We start from the raw sequence: 19,108 nt of genomic DNA, 5'->3' as shown, positions 1-19,108 counted from the left end.
TTTTTTGCTTAGTAAATACCAGACAAACAAGTTTTTTGGAAATTTGAATCTTGAGTTTTTTGAATTTGAATTTGTTTGTGCAAAAGTTTGGGTGTTTGTGCAAAAAATTAGTGAGTAATATACATACAGTTAAGTAGTGTGGCTAAAGATTTATAAACATATACATATACTGTACATACAGTATATAGATATTTTCACATATAAAGGTTTGAAATTATACAGTTCAGCAGAAAGTATATAAAATGAGTCTATGCATAAAGGGTAACTGCATTTTTTAATATCTAACATTCTGTAGCCATATATGCACTGTATTTAATGCGAGGTGCAGATTCATGTGTTCCACCAGACACTGGTGCATAGTTTAATGCCCCTTTAAACTGAAATCACTTGTTACATGGCTAAGTAACAATTAGCTAAGATGCATGCTGTTTGGGAATAAACTTAACTATTGCAGTCTGGAGCTTGCTTGCCATCTAAATGCTAAACAGTTGTGGATACAGAACTAGCTGTTAAATATACAGTATATACAGCATGCTTCTTTTTTGCTGTGCTATTTGCACCCATTTATACAGTGCTATTATAGAGCTAGCTCTGTTATGCTAATATAATTTTGTGATATATATATATATATCTACTGTATATCTACTGTATATCTATATATATATATATATATATATATATATATATATATATATATATATATATATATACATATACAATTCAACAAAGAAGGTCCGCACTCTCAGGTCTTAAAAATCAAAAATGGTTTATTAAAAAAGACTAACGTTTCGGCCTCTCCGAGGCCTTTCTCAAAGAGAGGCCGAAACGTTAGTCTTTTTTAATAAAGCATTTTTGATTTTTAAGACCTGAGAGTGCGGACCTTCTTTGTTGAATTGTAATTCTAAATATTTTGGACACTGCACCCAGGCACGTTTATACCATGTTACGTGAGTGCTGACTTCTCCATTGATCGTTATATATATATATATATATATATATATATATATATATATATATATATATATATATATATATATATATATATATATATATATATATATATATATATATATATATATATATATATATAGTAAATGACAAAATAAGAGGGCCGATTATACTTGAATAAAATGACGCATTCATTGAGAAAATAAACACATTAATGAACAGTTAAATAGAAAGTCAATTAAATAGGAAATTGAACTTGCCTCTGGGCACTCATTATGAAAATGGAAAATTAAATGGCCAAATTGTTCAGCAACTCCAATAAACTAGGCCTAACAACTCTCTTTCAGGGCTGCTAAACTGGCAGACCAAGTATTGGGTTTTTAGAAGCTGCCTTTCTTCAGTCTAGCACAGTCCCCTATTATGTTCTACCCAGCCATTCTGTTCTTCCAAGTTATCGAACATGGACCTGAAGTGCTTTTGGTTTTAGACCATTTAAAATGGGGTTTTCTAAATTGTGGGGTGGTGTTTTCATTAGTTTACTGTCATTAAACATTACTTTTTTCCAGCTGCTCTTAGCAAATGACCATGAGGACTGATTGGGACTGGTCTTCTTTATTTGTTTCCTTTGGGGCAGCTGATACATTTTTTGCATGTTCACCAGCCTTGCTTCAAGTATAGCAAACACCAGAAGACAGAAGGTATATTTAAAAAAATCATATATGATAGGTCATATCAGATAGTATATATATATATAGGACATTATAACAGCATAAACAGATAAATAAAATAAACGTATGTGTGCATGTATCATTGGTTGGACAAACTTTTTATACACGATTTAAAAAAAAAAAACTTGCATCTTGGTTTGCAATTTGAAGCCTTATTTTACTTTAGAAAAGTATTTAATATATTTATATAGATAACCTATTAATATAATACAGTCGCTGGACAATTGGAATTCTTATCCTCCCAGATCTTTTCACTTGTCAAGATGTTGAATGTCAGCTACAAAAGAAAAAAAAAGGACCTCAAAGTTCTTGCCTATAATGGAATGGAAACACCTGTAAGAATGCCGTTGGAGCAATTTCAAGTTAGAAAAGATCAAGCATGTAATGTGTTTTGATGTAAGATAACAATTACTAGGGTGCACCAACTAATAAACAAAATGATATTGGTCAATGGTTCATTGTATATATATATATATATATAAAGCAGATGTTGCATTGAATTAGGCCTTACATGCTACAACTGGTAGAGCTCAAGCCCAAATCTTCCAGGGTTATTATTAAGGCACCTCTATTGCAAGTTCCAGCTCCACAGATTTTTAGTCTTTATCCTCAATAAAATGTCAGTAATGTTCAGTTACTTTTTTTGGAATTGTTTTGAATTGGCTATAATATTTACCAAAATGTTACTTTTTTTCCAGTTGCAAAACCATCTGCTCCATCGTAACGTGCATTCGACGTATTTCCTGAGTTAAAACACTTAGAAAATAAAATGAATTAACGGACATGCATTCAAATATTAACAATACTTCATGGTACTCGGTAACCAAAAGTTTATAAGTGCAGGGAAAACCATTAGGGAACTCAGAGAGTACTTAAGTCCTTGTACTAAAGAGTAATGAAAATGGAAGGTTATTTGGTTAAAGTTCCATTATGGTATGAGGATTCACTTTTTTCATCTTTACTGTGACCATTAGTCTGTATAAAGCTTTTATGTTTTGGAGAATTGCTGCTGCTACTGCATTTGCTCCTGCTCTGGTCGGGCGTTGGTTGGATCGGTAATGATCTTGAATTGTTTGCTTTGACCAAACAGCTGCACACCAGACGAAAGAATGCCCGACGCATTTCCTTGCTGGCTAGTGTGTAGATGACTGGATTCAAGGCAGAGTTTAGAACAGCAATAGCAATAAACCACTGTACCTTATATAATATAGAACACGTTTTAACTTCACAGGCAACATCTATCAGGAGAAGGATAAATATAGGTGACCAGCAGGCAATAAAAACTCCCACAACAATAACAACTGTCCTGAGAAGTGCCATGGATCTCTCCGAATTACTGTGCTTTGTGACTTTCCGGCTGCTGGACTTAACCAGAATGTAGATACGTGCATAGAGGATAACTATTGCAATTAGAATGGCTATGAAAATGCTAATGCAAAATACAACATAACGTTTTGAGTACAGAGGCAAGATTGTGGAGCAGTTTGGTAAGTCCCCAATGCAGTTCCAGCCAAGAATTGGCAAGGCACCAAGAGAAAAAGAGATGAGCCAACAAGTTCCAATGAGAAGAAACACTCTGTATTTCTTGTTTGCATCATAAGGCCTCATTTTAATCATTGTTAAGTGCCTCTCAATAGCAATTGCCAACAGACTAAACGTGGAAGCTCCTAGGGCAATGAACATACTCCCCTCCCTAACAAACCAGGCTGTCAGAGAGATATCCATAGTTTTACTTCCAGACATACAAATGTTGACAATGTAAGCGATCCCGGCTAGCATGTCGCAAAGTGCAAGGTTGCCGATAAAAAAGTACATCCTGTTGTGGAATCTGTTGTTCTTCCAGATAGCGATGAGCACCATTAGATTCTCAAGTACTATTAAACTGCAGATGATAAGAAACACTATTTCAGTTGTGTCCATATGATCAAACTCTCTTTCCTTCAGTTTTCCTGTGTAGTTGTAGTGAAGATTTATCACTTCATCGCACCTCCGGGATTCCAATTTTTTGGAAGGCAGAGATACTAAAGCCATATTTGCCTTTGATGAAAAAAAGCAATTCTTTCTCTGTAATTCAAACACAATTCACGAGAGGGCGCACTATCCACATTCTCCGTGGCTTCTCTTTAATGAATGACTGAGCTTCTTGGAATATGCCAAGCATAATGTGCTTTACAATAGACTCCTGTGGAATGCAAAGAAAAGAAAAACAAATCAATACACATCACCAACTAGAGATTAAAAATACCTGTAGCTTTCAAGATTTTTTTACTTGGCTAGAAAATATTTTCATTTTTACCTGCATAAGAAAGAAATCAATATCATTTTGTTTAAAAAATATTAAAGTCCTCTGAATAGTACTTGAAGAGATATGATTTTACTTAATCACAAGGATCTTACGGTGAATTATCCACAAAGGGAAGTTCTTTTCATTGTCTCAGAACAGCATTTATTCTTCCTCACTGTCATTATTATATAAACACCCATCTATTTTATGCTAGGTAACAATGCAATAAGTTAAAGGGAAACTGCCATTAATCACCCTGCTCTTTAGAACTCTATTCCATTCTGACACAAGCTTTAATAGTGTATAACTTCACTAAGCTTATTTGCTGTGATTTATCCAAGTGAATTCCAGGTTATTTGCTGCCCCCACATGAGAACAGAAAGATATTATTTTCAAATGCCGAATAAAGTTAAAAGAAAAAACCCAACTACACTCATTTCCAAAGGAGTATGCATTTATTTTTTGTAAACACTTTTTTATTCCAGTGATATTTCCCCGTTAACATTTTAAGGCTTAACATAGAATATCATTCCAAGTGATACAAATACTTTTTAATCAAATTCATGTAAGAAAAGCAAATTTACCATAAAGATATATTCACATTCTTTGGATGTGATAAAACTCCATTTATTGTGTAAGGTTCTTTTAGATGAAGAAACCTTTACATTTGCTCATGTACATAACCTTCTGTTTCAGCTCACATTTTTATCATCACCTACTGGTGACCCGCACAGAGGTCAGACATCACACAAAATCATGCCACCATTATGTCTGACCCTACCACTGTCAACTGCTGAACTTTGGAAAGTGCTGTGTTTACATAAAACACAGGGAAGTTAATATGGGCACATTCCCCATTTAAAAGCAACAAAGCCACAATAATGGAGTATCTGGCCAAAGGCATTTCTAAAACAAATGCAGGATTCTATACAAAAGGTTAGGCAACCTCCACTGCTTGCAGGGACAACACTACCCTAACCATAATCAGTGCTACAAAATATGTTGGCACTGTATAAATACATGTTAATGATAATAATAAACATTGGAATAAAAATCTAGTCTAGTAACCCATCATCATCATCATCATCATCATCATTTATTTATATAGCGCTGTCAAGATACGCAGTGCTTTACTGCAGTTATAGCAAACAGGGAATAAATGGTGGATAACAGACAAGGATTACAGAGTACAATAGGGTTTACAAACTAAAAGGTTAGGGTACAATTGAGACATTAGGATTGTATAAACACTTTGTCATTTTTGATACAGATTAATTAAGGTACATCGAATAGGCCTCTTTAAACAGATGGGTCTTTAAGGAGCGCTTGAAAGTTTGGAAGGAAGGAGAAAGTCTGACAGCTTGTGGCAGAGAGTTCCAGAGAAAAGCAGAAGCCCGAGAGAAGTCTTGTAGACGAGAATGGGCAGAAGTGACCAGAGGAGAAGTGAGGCGAAGATCAGAAGCAGAGCGTAGGTTTCGTGAAGGAGTGTATTTGGAGATTAGAGATGAAATATAGGGAGGGGTTTCATTATTAAGGGCCTTGAATGTGAGTGTAAGTAATTTGAATTTGATTCTAGAAGAGATTGGGAGCCAGTGAAGGGACATACATATGGGAGCAGCTGATGTTGAGCGGCGAGCTAGATGAATGAGTCTAGAGGCCGCGTTTAGAATAGATTGGAGTTGTGAAAGGTGACTTGTTGGAATACCTGTGAGGAGTAAGTTGCAGTAATCAAGGCGGGAGATGATGAGAGACTGAATCAGTGTTTTAGTTGATTCTGAACTGAGATAGGGTCGTATTCGAGCAATGTTGCGCAGTTGAATACGGCAAGATTTTGCAAGTGTTTGAATGTGTGGTGAAAAAGACAGATGAGAGTCTAAGATGACTCCTAGGCAGCGTGCCTGTGTGGTGGAATGAAAGGTGGTGTTGTTTACGGTGAGTGATATCTGAGGGACAGGGGAAGATCTTGGAGGAAATATGATGAGTTCTGTTTTAGAAAGGTTCAGTTTCAGGTGGCGCTGTGACATCCAGGAGGAGACAGCAGAGAGACAGTCTGTGACTTGGGAAAGGACAGAATTAGAAAGATCAGGAGTAGACAAGTAGAGCTGGGTGTCATCAGCATAAAGGTGATACCGAAGTCCAAATGACTGAATGAGTTTCCCTAGTGAAGTTGTATAGAGCGAGGGGGCCAAGAACAGAGCCTTGAGGAACTCCAACAGAGAGTGGGAAAGTAGTAGAAGTAGAGTTAGAGAAGGAAACTTTAAAGGAACGGTCAGACAGATAAGATGTAAACCATGAAAGAGCAGTGTCCCGAATGCCAGCTGAGTGTAGAATGTCAAGGAGGAGTGTGTGGTCAACTGTGTCAAAGGCTGCAGAGAGATCTAGAAGGATTAGAATGGAATAATGACCTTTAGACTTTGCCAATAGAAGATCATTGGTTACTTTGGTGAGTGCAGTTTCAGTTGAGTGTGATGGGCGGAAGCCAGATTGCAATGGGTCGAGAAGGGAGTTGTGAGTGAGATGCTGGATCAGGCATTTGTATACAAGCCTTTCTAGTAATTTGGATGCGAATGGAAGAAGGGAGACCGGTCGATAGTTAGTGGGAGAGCTGGGATCAAGGGAAGGTTTTTTGAGGATAGGAGTGATTAGTGCTTGTTTGTATAATGATGGAAAGGTACCAGTAGAGAGTGAAAGATTGAATAGGTGGGTAAGTGCAGGAGAGAGTGTATCAGAGATTTGGTGGAGAAGGCGAGAGGGTATGGGGTCAAGGGAGCAGGTGGTGGGTTTTGAGCTGGCTAGAAGTTTGCTTACTTCATCTAGAGTTGCAGGGGTGAAGGAGTGCAAAGTAGATGTGAGTGGACTGCACATTGGTCTGAGATTGTTGTCGGACGGTATGCTCAGCCTAATGAGATCGATTTTTTCATTAAAGAAATGAGCAAGGTCTTGGGCGGTAACATTAATAGGTGGAGGAGGTGGAGGGGGGCATAGGAGTGAGTTAAATGTGGCAAACAGCTGCTGTGGTTTGGAGGACATAGTAGATATTAGATAAGAGAAGTATTGTTCTTTGGCTAATGATAGAGCTCGGTTATAGCAGGAGAGCATGAATTTGAAGTGGATGAAGTCAGGGTCAGTTCGTGACTTTCTCCACCGTCGCTCAGCTGATCTACTACATCTTCTGAGGTACCGTGTTACACTAGTGTGCCAGGGTTGGGGTCTAGCTGGCCCGCTGTGACGGGTGGTAGAAGGTGCAAGGGAGTCAAGTGCTGTTGAAAGGGCATCGTTGTAGAGAGAAGCTGCCATATTGGGACAGGAGAGGGTATTAATATGAGATATGGATTGTGCTGATACTGTTGATAATTGTTGTGGTTCAAAGGCATTAAGGTTTCTGTACGTGTGGGTAGAGAGAGATGGTTGTGAAGGTGCAGGTGAAAGCAGTATCTGAAAGGAGAGTAGATGATGGTCAGACAGAGGGTAGGGAGAGTTAATTAAGTTGGATGGGCAGCATGAGTGGCAGAATATAAGGTCGAGAGCATGACCCTCGATGTGGGTAGGTGAGTCGGTCCACTGAGAGAGACCAAAAGAAGCTGTTAGAGAGAGAAGTTTAGAGGTGGCAGCAGAAGCAGAGTTGTCAATGGGGATGTTGAAGTCCCCTAAAATGAGAGCAGGTGTCTCACTGGAGAGAAAGTATGGAAGCCAGGCAGCAAAGTGATCCAAGAATGTGGAGTAGGGACCTGGGGGGCGATATATGACAGCAACACGCAGAGAGATTGGAGAAAACAAACGTATGCTGTGGACTTCAAAAGAAGTGAAGAAGAGAGAAGTCGGTGTAGTTAGATTTTGAAACCTACATTTGGGGGAGAGAAGAAATCCCACCCCACCACCATGACGGCCATCCGGTCTAGGAGTGTGAGTAACCCATAGCAACTAATCAGATTTTTGCTTCCAAACAGTAAGGTGTCAGGCAGATGGAACACAGGTAACACTGGACTCTCGTTTTACAGGACGAACCTTCACCAAGTGGAAGGGCGAAGGTGAGAGTGTTGTTTAACTACACCTCTCTGGGGGTGTTGTGTAAAATGAAGGTATAGGACACTGGACGTTTCTTGTAAACCATATAACAAAAGGCTGTATTGAATAAAGCACCACAGGCTTAATACTCACAACACTTGAAATAATATTATAAGATGTCAGTACAATCAAGGTAAAACAACATTTTATAATTCCACTATGGAGATAGCTTTGGGAGTTGGAGCAATGTTCACCTTTTAGGGTTTTTATGCCCCTTGTGGTCTGGATTCCCCAAATCAGAAATAGATCAGAGAAAAAATGTAGCCTGATTTCCTCTTCAGAACAGTGGTCCCTTCACTTAGGCAATCAGAGTCTAGGGGTGAGCTGCCCCCTTCTACCCCTCCGGACTGGAGCATAGGCTGCTCTTTCTAGATATTTTCACTATCTTATACTCCTTGAAAGTAACAGCTAAAGCCTGTACCGACTAATTCTTGTTAATGGGGCCCCTATTCCCCAACTTACACTAGAAGGTTTGTCCCTCTAGGGCAGAAAGCTTTACTGGGCCTTATTGATCACAGGCGCAATGACTCAGCCAAAGATGAAATGTAATCCCTTTACAAACACTACATTTCCTATCACATTATAAGTGTGATAGGAAATGGTCATCAACCTATGGGCCAATGATACAGATAATGATACAGATAATACCATAATATGATAAACTAGATACATAGGGGGAAATTTACTAAAAGGTGAAGTGCCTAACGCTTTGCTGATTTACTAACTATTGAAGGAGATAGACTCTAGCGCCAACTTCGCACTTGTATTTTAGGCGTATTTTCGCTCTGGCGAAACAGCATTACTACGCAAATTCACAAGTTTTTGTTTTTACTGAACATTACCTCTATCACCAGACTTGCCTTCACCACCTCAGACCAGGCGAAGTGCAATAGAGTAGATAGGACTTGGTCCAAAAAATCCAAGAAAACCTTCTAAGTCCCAAAAAACACTGGCGTCTTTCCTTTTTACAGGGTGATAGGCTGAAAAAGATCGTACATTTTTCTTTGGGTACCCTCCTTCCCCCCTACATTTGATATACATATGACACCTAAACTATACTGTGGGCTCATGTGTAGGGCAATATAACAACGCTATTTTCTTTTATTAAGGTTCCCTGGACTTACTGTGTAGTTTACTGTATTTGCTGCAACATATACGTCCAAAGAAATTTAACTTTCCACCGTATGCAAATTATCTAAGGCTAGCGCAACTTTGCTATGCCTGCCATAGTAACGCTAGCACAACTTCGCAAGTATTCGGCACCGATGACAAAACTTTGTAACTTAGTGAATTAGCATTGTCTGTGAGAAGTTGCGTCTGGCGAAGTGTGGCGAAGGCGACAAAGCCATCGCTGGCAAATTTTTGCCCGTTAGTGAATTTCCCCCATAGGTTTCTGCCTCCCTAGTAATTAAGAAAAAAAGGAACGGTAGGGATTTCAAACCATAGGGGCTACAAATCCTATGGGTCCAAAAAAGATAATGGTAAAGAGCTTTTATACAAAAACAAATATCAAATACCTTATCTTGATAATGGCACAGTATGACTTGGCTTTAATAAGCATTAACCTTGAAATCAGTAAAATAACTGCAAGACACCTGCCCCGCAGACTAAAAAAGGTTGGATTGGCCCATGTGCACTACAACCATTATTTATCCATAATGATCAATATTATGTTCTTGGTGATGTGCAAATTTAAAAAAGAAAACAATGCCCCTGATGAGACAGTACTGGTGGGCTTGACACTAGCCACAGTATTACAGCTTATTATTATCAGTCCCTGCTTACAATCTAATGACCCTGTCACACACACACGGATGCCAGTTTCATCAGTATCCAATTAACCTTGCTTTATATTTGTTGGAGTGTGGAAGGAAACAGGATAACATTGAGTGCTCTACCTGGAATTGAACTCAGGGCTCTGCAGGACAGGAATACTAGTTATTGTATAACTATGCTGCCCTATCCTTGTGACGTATCAGCTGCCTCGCCGTGGCAACTCAATGGTACCACCTTTTATAAAAGCATGATGGAAATACGTCAAATGTATCAATAAAGAGCAATAAGTAAATGGTATTGTGATCTATTATCTACCGAGAATCCAATCCCATCATGTGGTGCCGCATGTAGTAGAAGTGAACAGAGTCAGTATTTTAAGGGCCATTTAACTAGTTGTCTGACAATATAATCTTGCATATGTATTTTCAGAATAATGCTGCAATGTCATTTCTAGTTGAAGGGGTAGCAGACAGCGAGGGTTGATATTTTCCAGATGTTAGGGTCAGCTCAGTCAGAAAGTTCCCAGCTATGGCTGTCAGTAACCCTTACAATCATACTGAGAAAGAAAAAGAATAGCAGTCCATACATCCATCAACACCTAAACCTCAGAGAATTAGATGCTACAGACTTGTTTTGCAATACAATCACCATCGCTATGATAAATGATATGTACAATATAAACTCTAGCATGAGCCAAGATAAAAAATGTGATAGACAGATGCCAGAATTTAAACATACACTAATGTATAGCAGATATCCACAAGGGACTGTAATGACTCTGAACGGGTTCCCATAATGTTCTAACCCAAACTCGCTGCTTTCTGCTAAGTTTCAATCTGTAGGCTAAAACAAGATTTTTTTGATGGTCCCTTTCCTTGCAGTGGGGCTAAAGTGTTTATTGATAGAGAACCTTGCTGTGACCTACAGATTCCTATAGCTGTGTGGTTTTTCCCTCGGAGGCTATCCTGTTTTATTTTCTTTTCCCCTGGTGAGTTTTCATGGTTTCCTCTGGAAGCAAATTCCAGCCTGGCCACCCTTTCAGCAACAAGCATTTTATCATGTTACCTTTTCAAATTTTCTGGTAAGTGAAGTTCCAGTCTATATATATGCCTTGTTGTTCTAAGCTTTTTCAGCTCAAAACATAGTCAACACACAGTACTGTCAGTAGAAAGAGTGTGGGTAAGCTCAAGAACAACACAATTACCTCTTTACTGTGATGAGGAACATCAACTGCTCTTATATATGCTATGGGGATAATAGCTAGTAGAGATGATACCTACAGTAGCATTTAAACTATCCTCTGGAAAGGACTGGCTGTGGGATAGCAGGTATAGTAGGGAGAGATGGTACCTATAGTATCAGTGAGGATAATAGTCTCTGGGAAGGGGCTGTGGCTGTGGAATAGCAGGTATAGTATAGCATTGTATGGCTATAGGGTGCATAAATTAGCAGTGCATATAATAGCTGCCAGTAAGGGACTGTAACTGCAAGATAGCGGCTATTAAAGGTTGAGATTGTGAATATAAAAGTTGGGTTTAGAGCCTCCTGTAAAGGACTGTGGGAGTGGGACAGCAACTAAAGAAGTGTGAGTTGGTTCCTATAGTTGCAATCATTATAATAACCCGTGGGAAGGTGCTTCCTTCAATTCATTCACTTAGACTGAGCACCTTAAAGGGGAACTATCACAAAAATGAAAATTTAATATAAGCTTCATCTCCCTGAAATAAGACACTTTCTAAATACAATCAATTAAAAATTCTTTAGCGTTTCTGAAATAATCAAGTTACACTTTAGTTTCTCACTCTCCACAACCTGTCGCTCTTCATGCTGAGGTCTGGGTCAGATTTTGATTGACAAGTAGGTCTAATAAGTCTTTTAGGAGAGCTTCCTTTCTTAGCAGAATAACTCATATAACCAACTCAAGCACAAACAAAAAGTAACAAAATAACAGACTCTGGCAAACACCCTGCACACAGAGAAACAGAATTTCCATCAGAGCCGGTTATTTTTAAAGAGTGAGCACCTACAGTAAGGGTGCAACCCCCCCCCCCCCAAAGGATATATTAGACCTAACTATCGAAAACTGACTCCACCTACTGCATAAAGACAGAATGAAGACAGACAGGTTGCTCTGAGGGGGATAGTGAAGAGTAACTTGATTATTTTATAAATGGTACATAATTTTTAATTGAATATTTAGAAAGTTTCTTATTTCAGCAAGATGAAGCTTATATAAAATTTTCGCAATAGATCCCCTTTAAGGAACAGGGTTAAAGAATAGTTTGTAAGAAGCTCCCAGTAACACATGCCTGGTTATTTAACACATGGTGGGTGCAATTGCTATGCTAGAGACAACTTCATCATAGTGGTGGCTTTTTATACTTATATATCATGTGGTAGATTCTTTACTATCCTAGTAATGCATAACACTCATTCCCCTATACACAGGGCCCAGTGTAACTGGGGTACCTGTACTCATAGCTCTGGCCAAAGGGCAGCCAGTCAAGCAGGGCAACCCCACTAGAAAAAATGAACATAACCCCCCAATAAATAGATTTTGGCTTAAAAGACTTGAGTATCTACAGACATAGGACCCCATTTTTCTGATGTCTGGTATTTTTACCATACATACATGTTTAGTTACAATGGTTATCGTTTGGTAAATACGTTTTTTATTAAGCAACAACCTAAAAGTTGTCCAAATCCTTTGGGCCCTTACACATGGGCATTTTTTCTTTTGTCTCCCTGTGATTAATCCTTCATGGATTCCACCGATGAGGACTGCAGGAACAAACACAACATATGCTTCCTGATCAGCCTGTACTCATGTAAGAGATAAACACAAGTGGAATGCAACTTGATGCAGAAACATACGCCCCTTAATCCCCACTTGCAATTTACATCTGTGATTAACAATTTAGAGGGGGGCATAAACTCTGTGCTTATGTATATTGGCATTTAACCACCCAAATCATGTAAAACTATACTGAAGAAATGTGATCATTTGCTTTGATGAACGTGAAGCAGTTTATTGCCAATAGATAAGCCACAAGCTATAACACTATATTTATTGCTTTACTATACCTGAGTAAACAACTCTAGAAGCTCTCTGTGTTTGTTTAGGTTAGCAGTTGCCATATTAGCTTGGTGTGACATCACTTCCTGCCTGAGTCTCTCCCTGCTCACTCATAACTCTGGGCTCAAATTACAGCAGGGAGGGGAGGAGGGAGGGGGAGAGGGTGAGAGGAGCAAACTGAGCATGCTCAAGCCCTAGCCCTGGAGGTTTGCTGAAAACAGGAAGTCTGATACAGAAGGCCATGTGTACACAATAGAAGGGAAGGAATACAGTGTTTCTTTTGACAGAGGACTCAGAGCAGCATTACTTGGAGGGTTAACTGGTGTATTCATATAGACCTTTCTGATAAAGCTTACTTAATTGTAGCCTTTCCTTCTCCTTTACTAAGGGGCAGATGCATCAAGGGTCAAATATCGACTGGGGAATGAAAATCCTTCGACTTCGAATATCGAAGTCGATGGATTTTGCGCAAATACTTTGACCGAAGGATTTTAATCCAACGATCTAAGGATTATCCTTCGACCAAAAAAAGTTAGGCAAGCCTATGGGGACCTTCCCCATAGGTTAACATAGGGTTCGCTAGCTTTTAGGTGGCGAACTAGGGGGTTGAAGTTTTTTCTTAAAGAGACAGTACTTCGACTATCGAATCGTCGATTAGTCGAAAGATTTTTAGTTCGAATCCTTCGATTCGAAGACGAAGTCGTAGTCGAAGGTCGAAGTAGCCCATTCGATGGTCGAAGTAGCCAAAAAAACACTTCAAAGTTGTTTTTCTTCTATTCCTTCACTAGAAGTTAATGAATTGGCCCCTTTGTGTTAATAACTTGTTAATAACTTGTGAAGAATATCAGACTGCCAGGAATCCCCCTGGATATCCCAGTTTAATGTAATAAATCTGCCCCATAGTTAACAATACAGTTTGTCTGAAGCTTTTTTCTGTTTTATAGAAAACAATGTAATGCAAAAAACTTGCAAAAACGTTTATTCATTTTACATTTCCCACCTTACAGGGTATTGATTGTAATAAACAATCTTGTTTAGAAACCCGTAACAATGAGCATGTAGCATTTACTGGGCAGCTGTTTAAAAACACACATCTATGGGTTACTGGAAGTGGGCAAACACAAAAGACTTTTCATTACATTACTCCCTTAGTATGTTTCTTAAAGGGTACCTATTGTCAAAAAAGTAAAAAAAAAATTTTCCATTTTTAACTGCCTTCTCTCCACACTGTATTTTTACAGAGCATTCTATTGTAAATGCTGGGGGATCATAGCGGATGCACTATGAGAAATAATAATATCAAGAAAGAGGAACCTAAAACAAGTGTTGGCAGGACATTAGCAAATTGCTGCTCTTTCATAAAATGTTTAAAAGAAAACTAAAGACAGATTGAAGGTTGACCACAATTTTGGCATACATAAATTTGAGTGGTTATGAGTTTCCATTAGATGTGTATCTTATGGAACAATTAGCATCCACAACAATGTAACCATTCTATCATTATCACCAGTACCGGGAAAAACACTGCACTTAGAGACATAAAGCTGCACCTATATACAATTTCTATCCTGAAGCTGTTTGGTGCAGGCAGAATTTAATGTCTGATCTTCTGGTTCTAGTGCTGAGCTTTCCAGATGTGAGTTGAATGTGGTCATCAAAGGGGTTGCTTTGGCCCCAGTCTGCTATAGAGCCGCTGAGGCCTCTGTTATGACATTGCTTTAATATAATCCATATAAATGATGGTCTTATAAGTTTTAACAGTTATAAGGTCCAAAACAGCTAGTGAGTGTTTAGGTAGGTGCACTACAGCAATTACATATTGGGCATCTTCTGATGCAGAACTTACCTGTAGGATTCACAAAATGTTCTCTCCCTTTGAAAGACATTTAGAACTAAACCCTAAAAATGAATATGGGTAAAAATGTCATATTTTATATACTGAACTTATTGCACCAGCCTAAAGGTTCAGCTTGTCAATAGCAACAATGATCCAGGACGTCAGACTTCTCACAGGGGGTCACCATCTTGGAAAGTGTCTGAGACACTCACATGCTCAGTGGGCTCTGAGCAGCTGTTGAGAAGCTAAACTTAGGGGTTGTCACAAATTATCAAGCAGAAAATGAGCTTGGCCTGTAATATAAGCTGATGCTACAGGGCTGATTGTTACATTCTGATGCTAATTGCACTGGTTTGTGTGCTGCCATTTACTATTTTTCTGTAATGATTACTAATCAGCCTTTTATTGTGACATTTATTTGTCTATGTGTACTGTATATTTTGAGTCAGTCCCCAAGCTCAGTAAGTTACAGCAGAATAGAGCATGTGCAGTGACTCAGCAAAAGAAGATGGGGAGCTACTGGGGCATCTATGGAGACACAGATCTTTACTGCCAGGCCTGGATTTGTGGCAAGGCCACAAAGGCCTGGGCCAAGGGCGGCAGAATAATAGGGGCGGCATGCCGCCCAGCCGCTTACCGGGGAGCTCTGCTCCCCAGTGCTTCGGTGCAGGAATGCATGTGCGCTCGCACTGGAGGGGGAATGTGGACAGGTGCTAGGACAGCACGGCCGGATGCCAGGGACACGCGGCCTCTGGGCTACCCGCCCACTAAATCTGGTGCTGTTTACCGCTAAAGGGCTGTGGTGCCATGAACTGGTACAGAAGCCCAAAACATAATGTACAACATTTCTGCCCTACTTAGTTAAGCTTTAGTTCTCCTTTAAAAGAGCGACCTCTGATAGAAAAAAATAATAAATAAATATTTTCCCACACAACTATATTACGGAAATAGAACCCGTTAAAATTACTGCTTTCAGGTATTTTTATCTAGAATGCTCTACAGCTCTTCTGAAGTTCAACTTCCGACATTCTCTGACAACCAAGAAATACTTAAAGAAAACATAGTAGCAAAGCATCCTCTAAATCACTGGAATATTTTATGGAAAGACCATATGGAGGCCTGGTTCATCAATCACATAGCAAAATGCCCTGTGGTCTAAAACAAGAGGCCCCACTTCCTGCATTCAGTCAGAAAGTTATAAACGTCACAACAAAATTTGAGCCAGAAAATGTCACAGAACTGAGCATAAGCACTTTACTGGATTAATGGGGCTGAAACTGTCTGTTTTATTTGTCAAGTGAGAAATCTGACCCTGACTTGACTACGGTGATAAATGGAAGTCGAGATCTGATTGCAAGATCCTACAAGGAATAGATTTGTTGCAGCTTTTCTTGCTATAAACTGTAGATTGTGGGTTTGCCAAACATGTAACAGATGACTGAAAATACAGGAAATTGTAGTTCAACAACTGCTAGCTAAATTATTTTGAACTATATTCACATGTAGTGTTCTCAACCTGGCCTCCTTAGACAATGCCCTGGGTCCCCTTAGATGAGCCAGTCCTACAGTTTTGGAAGCTATTCCCCATACAACTTGTTGCTAGCTACGCAGGCTAGAAATATGTTCCATGTTTTATCTATATGGTCTGTCCTATAGAATGCAATGGCACAATGTTTTTTACTTTACCTATTGAAGTCTTAAATAACTTTTTTATATAAAAGTAAAAATGTGATGTATTCAGTATTGCATAATGCCAGCAGTCTAGTTTGTAGAGAATGTTATCACCATTATTAATATTATTAATAATGATAATAATAATAATAATAATAATAATAATAATAATAATAATAATAATAATAATAATATATGAGAAATTTAAGGCAACTGGCCCTGCCTCAGTGGAGCTTACATGTCTAAGGTCGCTATTCCCTTCACACCATACACTACAGCCAATGTCATCAAAGCCAGCTAACGTGCCTGTTTGTTTTGGAGCATACGGGGGAAACATATATAGACAAGGGGAGAACATACCATTCCTATCATATCTGAATCAAACTCAGTCAGGACCCAAACACTGTAAGGCAACATTGGCAAATGTGCATTTGATTGCATAGACATGTGCTGGAACTACTGCATGGATGGATTAATGATTCTTTTAAAGATTTAGACCAGGACCATATTCACATAAGCAATTTAAATTGTCCGATTTTATACGATGGACCAGTTGAATTTTATTTATTAATTTTGTTCTGTTTTTCATTTGGAGACCTATTACGTTTCACAAAGAGATGTAACTCATGGCCAAAGCAGTTTGGGCAAGATGCAGCTGACTAACGAAAGCTAATTGCTGAACGGTTGCTATGGGTTACTACTTTACTAATGTAAAATAAAACCGGTTTTGTGGTGTGTCCCAAACTTTTGTTGTTTGTTAGATTGGATGCTACTTGCAAAAAGCAACTCGGCACAGCTAAAAATGATCAAATTGTGACATGGCTAAAAGCTTTTGTGCCCCATGATCTTGGAGAAGCTTATCTACTTTGTCCTAAATTCAGGACCCCACCAGGCCCGCTACACTTCAGTGCCACCCGGTCCCATTTTTTCAGTTTCCCATGTATTCTGTGAACTATCTTTATTCCTATTGCCCTTTTTTTTTTTTTTAGAAAGAAGTCGGTTAGCAGAACACCGGAGCACGCACATGAGTGCAGGTCGCCATACCTCCTTTTTAAAACAAAGAAGTGAGATTTTGTTGCACTATTTATGTATTAAATATTAAAGAAAGTTAACTTTGTTCAGGATAGCAGTATTATTGGAGGGGGGAGTAATGGATTTTTTACTTAATTTTTTTTAGTGTTACTTGTCCTTTAAATGCCAAAATAATTAACATAATATTAGATTTATTTTCCTGGCCAATAGGGGTGCAATTATTGATGTTTACTGTAAAAAAACTATATCTTTTTTTCCTGTCCCTGTGGCAGCTCCCACTAATTGGTTTCATGGTAAATATGGTAAATTGTTGTGCACTTATTAATTTCTGGATATTTATGGGAAAGGGAATGTAATGATGATGACATAGTGGTGACATCCTCTTCTCTTTCTATATCTTTGAGGTAGGGTGGGCAAAATTTATTTTATTTTTATTGTCTTTATCCCTTGGAGATGAGATTATTACATTATTTTTAACTTTAAAAAAACTCAAATGTTATTAAATTTAGGAGCTTCTCACAAAAGTGTCAAAAGGGCTGCAGCTACAGTATGTGTTATCCTCTCCATCTAGTATGTTTTCTATTACAACAGTCTCTATGCAGAGTCAGTACCACAGGTATTTTAAACAGTGTGCAGAGTAACTAAATAGCTATCCAGTGGAACCTCAGCAAATGGGTAGTTAAATAGTTTGCAAAGTGAAAATGAAGTTGGTGCCCAAAAGTATAAAGGCAGGAGTCTCCCTTTCTCTAAAACAGCAGTTTACTATTAGCAGATTGGCACGCTACATTTATCCAGCAGCAGGGAAAGGGGGGAAGTTTAATAGTTTGCAGACTGACATAGAAGCATTAAGCCAACAAAGAAAAGGCACAAACCATTTCCCTAAAAGGGCAGTGTAATTGAAAAGAACAGATCCCGCTAACAGGGCAGCAGTGAGAACAAAGCACAAAGTCACACTTACTTTTACCAACAATGCAGTAAATGTATGAAATCCCTAGTCTCTGTGTATATTTGATTACTGATCTGAGTATTGGCACTGATTGCTTGCCAAAATTGTGCTTAAGATATCTGTAATTTGTATATTTATAGGATACATAATGTATCATACATGGTGCATCAAATTAATATTACTTTTAGTAATCATTGGTTTTACTTACCCAATGAGAATTCTTTCAGTGTTCAAATTTGGCAAATTCCAGGCATGCATTGATGTAAAATTCCCAAAGTGAACCAAAGTGCATAGGGCAAGGTCTCATATAATGTCTCCTGGAGAAGCAAATGTTCATGAGGCTCTAGGAATCTTCATCTCTGTCTGACATTCTTTTACAGATGGAACATTCCCCTGCTCTGCACAGAGGCTGCAGTAGTCTGACCTCCCTCACTTTCCTATGGAGCATGAATGAGAATAGCCTCCTGTAGCTTGCTCACTCCTCATAGCCAACCACACCCCTTTTGTGCTTTGTGTGCTCCTCTAGTCACTGTGGTCACATTCTGAGCCAGGAGCACACAATACAGGGTGATATTGCTAATAAGATTTTTTTTAATAACATAAAAATGTGTAGTAAGATATATGTCTAAGAACTCACAGTACTTTAAAGTGTTCTAATGAATCATTTCATATTGCTTTTAGGACCAGCAAAATGCACAAGTCCAGAGAAAATGCTGCCAAACACAGACCAGTTAGGGGAACTATT

At 38.6% G+C, this 19,108-nt stretch overlaps 1 protein-coding gene across 1 annotated transcript; it reads right to left on the bottom strand.

The window, feature by feature from the left end:
- Positions 1-1,098: 1,098 nt before the first annotated feature.
- Positions 1,099-18,850, bottom strand: s1pr3.S (sphingosine-1-phosphate receptor 3 S homeolog). Its single transcript, XM_018243883.2, has 2 exons — positions 18,572-18,850; positions 1,099-3,858 (listed from the first exon to the last, which is right to left on the bottom strand). The coding sequence occupies exon 2, from the start codon at positions 3,705-3,707 to the stop codon at positions 2,586-2,588; it is 1,122 nt and encodes a 373-aa protein (XP_018099372.1). The 5' UTR covers positions 3,708-3,858; positions 18,572-18,850; the 3' UTR covers positions 1,099-2,585.
- Between the last annotated feature and the right edge of the window lie 258 nt (positions 18,851-19,108).

This window comes from Xenopus laevis, chromosome 1S (assembly GCF_017654675.1).
Source record: "Xenopus laevis strain J_2021 chromosome 1S, Xenopus_laevis_v10.1, whole genome shotgun sequence".
Lineage (NCBI taxonomy): Eukaryota > Metazoa > Chordata > Amphibia > Anura > Pipidae > Xenopus > Xenopus laevis.
This window is presented reverse-complemented; position numbering and strand designations above follow the sequence as displayed.